Source organism: Poecilia latipinna, unplaced genomic scaffold (genome assembly GCF_001443285.1).
Source record: "Poecilia latipinna isolate Pla-1442-1.1 unplaced genomic scaffold, P_latipinna-1.0 Scaffold661, whole genome shotgun sequence".
In the NCBI taxonomy this organism is placed as follows: Eukaryota; Metazoa; Chordata; class Actinopteri; order Cyprinodontiformes; family Poeciliidae; genus Poecilia; species Poecilia latipinna.
The window spans coordinates 174,870-181,903 of record NW_015113277.1 but is presented as its reverse complement, the minus strand read 5'-3'; the positions used below and the strand labels follow the sequence as shown (position 1 = coordinate 181,903).

Genomic DNA, 7,034 nt, shown 5'->3' with positions numbered 1-7,034 from the left:
CTTGTTTTCCGCCTCCTCTCTCATCTCTGGTGCTTACTGTGTGGCTTCATGTTTTTTTTTTTTTTTTTTTTCTTCTTTCCCTCCTGTCTGTCTTGTACAGAATTATTCATCCAGGCTCAGTGTTGACGTCTGCGTATGAGACCACCGGCTGCTCCAGCGCGGCCTCGCGGCACGTTGTTTATGTAGAGCACGTCGTCATCCGCGTAACCATCACTCACAGCCGTCGTGGCGACCTTTCTATCACGCTCACGTCACCTGCAGGCACCGTGTCGCAGCTGCTGGCTCACAGGTAACATGGGGGCTGCTCCATACAAACTACTGTGGCGCCACCACGGCCCTATCCGCAGCAGAAGGGGCAAGGGTGGGGAGGGAGTTTCTGAGGGTGGAAACAAATTTGTTTGGAGCTCAGCATTCAGTGCTTGTACCATTAGTCTTCAGATGGCAGCCATGGGGAGAAGTCGATTTTGGCAAACGCGCTTGGAAAAGCAAAGCAGTGATGCTCATATGTTATTCCAGAGGAACCGGCTTTTGGGGAGGTTCTGTGAAAAAATAATTCCTGGCAAGCTTCCTATTTTCATCTTGTCCTTTTCTGAACCAAACTGAATTGAATGCATCATGAATAAAAAACACCAACACTTAAAGGGGAAGTGTTATGTAAATACAACTTTTCTGAGCTTCACATCATGTTTTAATGTTATTCCTTCATCACTAAAATACCGGGAGTGTCGCCCTGATTCTTTCATGAATGTTTGAGAAATCCTTTAATCACCCATGGCAACCATTGAGCTGTTAGCCTCTAGGGGTGGACCACCGAGCCCTCCCCTGCGACTCAGCTCCTTCAGACCAGCTCCTCCTAGCCAACATAAACTAGCAAACACTTGGTGGGACTGTGCATCAGCTGAGCTCCTTATACAAGCAGCTGCTTATGGCTTACAGTTTTAAATTTCTTATTCACCTAAAACTTTATCTTCTAAATTATCCTCATCCACTCGTGCATGTAGATCAGAAATGAGCAATCTCAGGCTGCCTCAGATTATTAATGAACAGTATGATTTCAGGATGAAATTGTTGGATTTATGCTCATATCCGTTCAGAGGATTTCCAAACTTTTTATAACACGTATCACCTCAGTAAAAACTTTGCTTTGCAAGTGCCACAATACCAACAGTCATTTTAAAACAGCAACACGAAACTTTTCAGGTTGTTGTTATGACCTAAAAACTAAGAAAAAACAAAGACTTTACAAAGCAGGACGTAATTGAACTGAGGGGTTTACATTTATTCTGAAGTCTAAATTTGACTTTGGAAAAAAAAAAAATGCTCTGTTAAAGTGAGAATTTTAAAGAGGAACATCCTGAATACTCAAAGTCCCATGACTGACTTGGTGACACCTACGGTAAAACTAGCTTGTCAAAACATTTTAAGATCTTTGTTTCATGAAATCTTTTGGCAGTGTACAATAACAACGTTGCGGTGAGCATGTAGCATGTTGAGCACATTGTGGGTAATCCACATTGTGGACTACCCACAATGTGGATTACCCACATTGTGGGTAGTCCAAGAGTAAACAGGATAATGATGAGAAGTGAAACATTTTAATGGAAACGGATTATAAAACTGAAGAAGACAGAGACCAACTAGACACAAATTGGCAAAATGTAGGGAGGAAAACATATGGATCTGACAACCAGTAGTTTAAATACAGGGGAGGGTGACTACTGGAACCAAGGACAGGTGAGTTCGATCACATTGTGTGATGAGACAGAAGCTTGAGGCTGCTGAACAAAAAAAAAAAAAAAACTGAGCAAAATGGAGATGGAGGAACACAGAGATACATTTAGCTGTGCAAGAAACAGTAGATCACAAAAGACACACAGAAAGCTAAATAGCATAATTCAACCAGAACCTGGAACTCAAACAAAACCTTGAAATAGTTGGGAGGTATGATTGTGAAAACAGCCTGAAACTCTTGATTTTGTTGATTTTCAACAAAACAAAACAAACAGATTCTATGCTTACTCCTCAAATATGAAACTGCTTTTCATTTGATCTGTAAAAGGTGTCCAGTCAGCACAGGCTCTCAAATTTCCAGAAACCTTCACATTTGTTTTACATTTGTCAAAAATAAAGAAGCAAAACTTTTGAGATAACATAAATAGCACTTTTTTATTTTTATTTATTTATTTTTTTTTTTTTTGCAACAATCCAACCAGGGAACTAATTACAAATTAAATATCCTATTAATTAAACAATGTTGCATTAAAGACATGTCTTAATTAGTGATGGTAGTAGTTGTATGCTCACGATTGTGTAATGTTTTGCTCTAGGCCTCTTGACAACTCCACTGAGGGATTTCAGAACTGGGAATTCATGACAGCTCATTCCTGGGGGGAGCAGGCAGCGGGAGAATGGACTTTGAAAATCACGGATACTCCCTCTCGGAAGCGAGACAGCAGCGCTGAATTAGGTTTGTTCTTTCTCTTTGTAGCATCTCTTCGTTGTGAGACCTATTTACACTGAACATCAAGAGGAGGCAGCTGAAACACAGCGCCAGCCTCGGGGGACAAACCTGTTTTTCTTTCTCTCTGTTGTTTCACAGGGATACTGAAGATGTGGTCTCTGGTGATTTATGGCACTGCAGAGCAGCCGTATCACATGCGCCGTCGGCGAGTCCGATCAGCAGAGCCCTCCGTGGATAGCGATCTCACAGAAGGATACGACGGTGAGTCGCGTTGTAGCTCAGGGTTTTCAGACGGCAACGTTATGAGCTTTGTCATGCAGTTGCAGAATGTGATTACAGGTTATCAGGCTATTATTTGCAAAAACACATAATAAAACAACCCAAAAGGCCTTTTGGGCTTGCATTTTGAGAGTATTTGCCATTTTAGGACCCTGTGACCCAGAATGCAGTGATGACGGCTGTGACGGGCCTGGCCCACAGCAGTGTGTCACATGTCTGCACTTTTTTCTCAAGTTCAAGAACAATTCAAGGTTAGCATGACTGCATAATGCTGGTTACAGTGAGTGGATGCAGATGGTAAGTGATGATACTGTTTTATTATCTCACTGTCTTACAAGATCCAATTTTCACATTTTAAAGTGTGCTTGAGTAGGGCCCTTAAAACATCTTAAAGCTCATCAAAGTTTTCCTTTGCATTTCATTCACTTATTTACAGTGCAGTATCTAAACATTCACATTTTTTGATTTATTTTAACACCACTTAGCTTTGACCTATGAATCGTTCACACACAAAAACACACAAACTCATGTGTGCATCCTGGCCATAATGATATATCAGCCTCCTGCAGTTTCAGCCCTTCATGGCTGGAGATCCACCAACGGCAAAGCGTTAAATTATGCTTACGGACATTGATATTATTAAACAACGTAAAGAAAAAAGTTTTAGGCAAAAGCTTTGTTTGAAAAACAAGTTTTAGTCACATGCACTTTGAGGCAGCAGTTTTAAGACTTCGCTTGGACTCAGCGCTGAAAACATTTGAAATTTGACTTGAACTTGTGCTTAATATCTTGAGACAGGAATTGAATTTCGCTCTAAGACTTTGGTATTGAATTTGACTTTTGACACCTATTTGAAGATTATTTTTTTTTTGCAAAAGACTTGATACCTAACTTGCGCTTCATCATCAAAACGTTTGACTTGAGCTCATTAGAGGACATCTCAGACTGCTTGCAACAAACAAGAATAATGTCTAACAAAAACAATCTTCAATTCAATATTAATCAAACTTTTTAGCTCTGATTTATTGCAAGAAGGGAAAAAATGTGCTAGTGTTACAGTTAATCCATTACTGATTACCAACAAACCAACATGGCTGATATTGAATGCCCTTGAGAATTGCTTTTTTGCAGTGTATTTCTTCATGTGAGTCTCCTTATCTTCATGTTTGTCCGTCAGGTTGTGTGTCTCAGAGTGTCCCCAAGGGTTCTGGGGTGACCGTCGGCGCTGCAAGAGGTGCTACTCCTCTTGTGCGAGTTGCAGCGGGAGTCGCAGCAACCAGTGCACCTCTTGTGTTCCTGGTCATCACCTGACAGAGGGAACCGACACCTGCACAGCCTCCTGTGGAGATAACTATTACCTGGACCACGGTCGGACATTTTGACTTGTCCTTCAAAAGTTTATTTTTGTTTTCCTTGCCTTTCTGAATATTTACGAAGGACATCACTGGTTGAACTTTTCAGACTTTCGTTGTTCATTCAGCAGAAATGAAGCATGCTAATAAACAGTCTGCTGCTGTAACTGTGGTTGAGAGGTGTGTGTGGGTGTGAGTATGGGTTGATTTCTGGTTCTGATGTCTATTGTTTTTTTGTTTTGTTTTTTTCCCCCACAGACACAGATCTGTGCAAGAAATGCAATGAAAACTGCTTGAAGTGCACCTCATACAGCATCTGCACAGAATGCAAACCAGGCACAAGGTGAAACAAATTCTCTGATGATGCTTGAATTAACTTCTCGGTAAACACGGCTCCCGTCGACGAGAATACTGATGCTCCCCGTGTAAACGCTCCAGGCTGCAGTACTTTGTTGCTCGCCTGTTGCCCAAATGAGAGAAAATAATTTTGGATTTTGCTTAATCAATACTGGAAAGCATAAAGCTATCTGAAAAAAAAACAAAAAAAAAAAAACATATTGCGTAGTTAGAAGTTTCCGGAATGCGGCGTTCACTGACTCAATTCGGCGAGGACGTGTGGTGGCGTGCTGTGGGCTGGAGGAGCGAACCTGCGAATATGAAGGCGATGACTCACGTTTTGTGGTGTCACATGACTGGCTGAGTGTGTCACGGTGCCACATGCTCTCTCCGCCCTCTCCAGTCTGCAGGGGAACCGGTGCCAGCGGAGCTGCGATGGCGGCTTCTACCACGTCGCGCAGGAAGACGAATGCAGGCCCTGTGACAAGGCCTGCGCTACCTGCGCAGGTGAGAACGGCAACAAGGCCTTACAGACGCAATCCGTGTCAAAATTAACAGCATTTAAAAAAAAAAAAATTGACATATTAGTCAATTTAAGAGCAATTTTTTCCCCTCTTGCGGCATCAGCGGCAGGTGTTGAGGCGTGCAGCCGTTGCGCAAAAGGTTTCTTGATGGAGGAGTGGAGGTGTGTGTCCTCCTGCAGCGCTGGCTTCTACGCCACAGAGCCAAGCCCAGAGATAGCGGATGGCCACAGGATATGTAGGAGGTGAGCTTTACTGGTGTGTGTTCAGGTGTGGGTGGTTTGTTTATTGGCTGATGGCAGGCTTTAATCTGGTGGTTGGCTCGCCTGCTTCGGCGCTCTGGGTTTGTTGTTGTTGCGCGCCTGCATGGAGTGTGGGAAGCTTATTTCCCTGCATTTTGTGTTGAATTTCTGCGCCGTTCTCCTCAGGTGCGACTCCAGCTGTCTCACCTGTGCCGGGCCGAGTTGGCAGAACTGCAGCAGCTGTTCCAGCGGTCACCGCCTCCAGGAGGGAGTGTGTGTTGTCAACACTGAGTGCACAGATGGTCAGTCAACCATCTTCCCTCCTCTATTCCATGTTGGCCTCAATGCTCCTGGAAAATAAACCTTGTTGTATACCCCCCCCCCCTCTCTCGCTTTTCTGATGTTTTTAAGGCAATAATAATAATAATAAAGTCTGGTTAATTTAACACATTTGCAAACGCCACTGAGATTATGCAGTGTGGCGCCTTTTAAATATGTGTTTAAACGTGGAGCCATTGGGTCCTACGTGCCTCCCTCTCTGTTCTGCATCTGACATTAAGCCTTCCTCTATGCCTCAGACGTCTATTCATTTCTGAGTCAGCATGCTTCTGTTGCTGTCTGTCAGGAGAGTATCAGGACAGTGATGGGGCGTGTCGCGCTTGTGATGCAACGTGTCTGAAGTGCACAGGGCCGCGAAGAGAGGACTGCATCAGCTGTGGCTCTTCACGGTGAGTTAGGCTTGGCTGTTTTAGATTCAGGGTCAAAGGGGAAAATGAATCCCTCCACCCACTTTATCTTAGAAGTAGATGCACGTTTCAAATGAACAACAAGCATACTTGCAAATACTTAAAACTACATCAGATTTCAATAGTTTATAGCAGGAAAATCCATATATGTTTTGTTTTTTTTTTATGGGTGAAATACAATAGATGTTTTAACACAGCAGCAGCCCCTCTATGATAATTATCCCTGCTATCCCACCTGTAAACAAAATATCCAAAATATCAATTTTGCTCTAGTAACACAATCTGACACTAGGCTAGCCAGAACTTCTAAGGTTTTTTCTGGGTGAGGATGTTCTCCCTGTGCATTTGTGGATTCTCTCCAGGTACTCCAGTTTCCTCCCACAGTCCAGAAACCAGAGTGAAAATTCAAGTGTTTTTTATTCCACCTTACTTTCCATATGTGCATAATTAATATGCTCAAATGAGAGTATTCTTTTTTTTTTTCCAAGAGCTTTGAACCTACTTATGCTTTTTATTCAGGATAGACTCAATTTATGGTAATATTTAAACAGCTTTTTTCAGGGTCAACAAAACGAAAAGTTAAGACAAGTAACAAACTGGGATCCATTTCTTGATCGTGTATATCTGTCCCCTTTCTTTACACATAATATAAAATGAAATTATAATAATGGATTAATTGTAAAAGCAGATAGTATTATATTGTAATAGGTTGTTTATTGTTACTGTATCTATTGTAAAAGAGGGAATGAGTGCAGAAGTGGTTGCAGGTAATAAAAAAAAAGTCCCTTTCACAAGATTCTGCAGGTTGAGACTTGCCTTAAGTTTTCGTCACCTCCTGGGTGAAAGGACCGAGTCTCTGCATGTTTACAACAGAACTGTTCTGTGGACCAGGCTAAAGAAAAGCAGATGAATGAAACATCAGCCTAATGCAGAGGTTCCCAAACTGTGGGGCGCGCACACTAGTGGGGTGCCATGCCTTTGCTCCCCCCCACACACACACATAGTTCAGCCCAACAGCTATTTGTAAGCCATAGGGGGGGGGGGGGGGGGAAAAAATTTTGGAAACCCCGGGGGGCCCAAGGGAAAAAAAATTTGGG

The 7,034-nt window shown here is 42.7% G+C and overlaps 1 protein-coding gene across 1 annotated transcript in view; it reads left to right on the top strand.

Moving 5' to 3' along the window:
* Positions 1-7,034, top strand: part of pcsk5a (proprotein convertase subtilisin/kexin type 5a) — a 40,843-nt gene that overhangs the window by 10,300 nt on the left and 23,509 nt on the right. The window contains exons 12-21 of the mRNA XM_015044057.1: positions 101-289; positions 2,328-2,467; positions 2,600-2,722; positions 2,889-2,991; positions 3,918-4,108; positions 4,351-4,435; positions 4,832-4,935; positions 5,056-5,194; positions 5,378-5,493; positions 5,817-5,919. Of these exons, the coding sequence (XP_014899543.1) occupies positions 101-289; positions 2,328-2,467; positions 2,600-2,722; positions 2,889-2,991; positions 3,918-4,108; positions 4,351-4,435; positions 4,832-4,935; positions 5,056-5,194; positions 5,378-5,493; positions 5,817-5,919 (1,293 nt within the window). The remainder of the gene's footprint in view (positions 1-100; positions 290-2,327; positions 2,468-2,599; positions 2,723-2,888; positions 2,992-3,917; positions 4,109-4,350; positions 4,436-4,831; positions 4,936-5,055; positions 5,195-5,377; positions 5,494-5,816; positions 5,920-7,034) is intronic.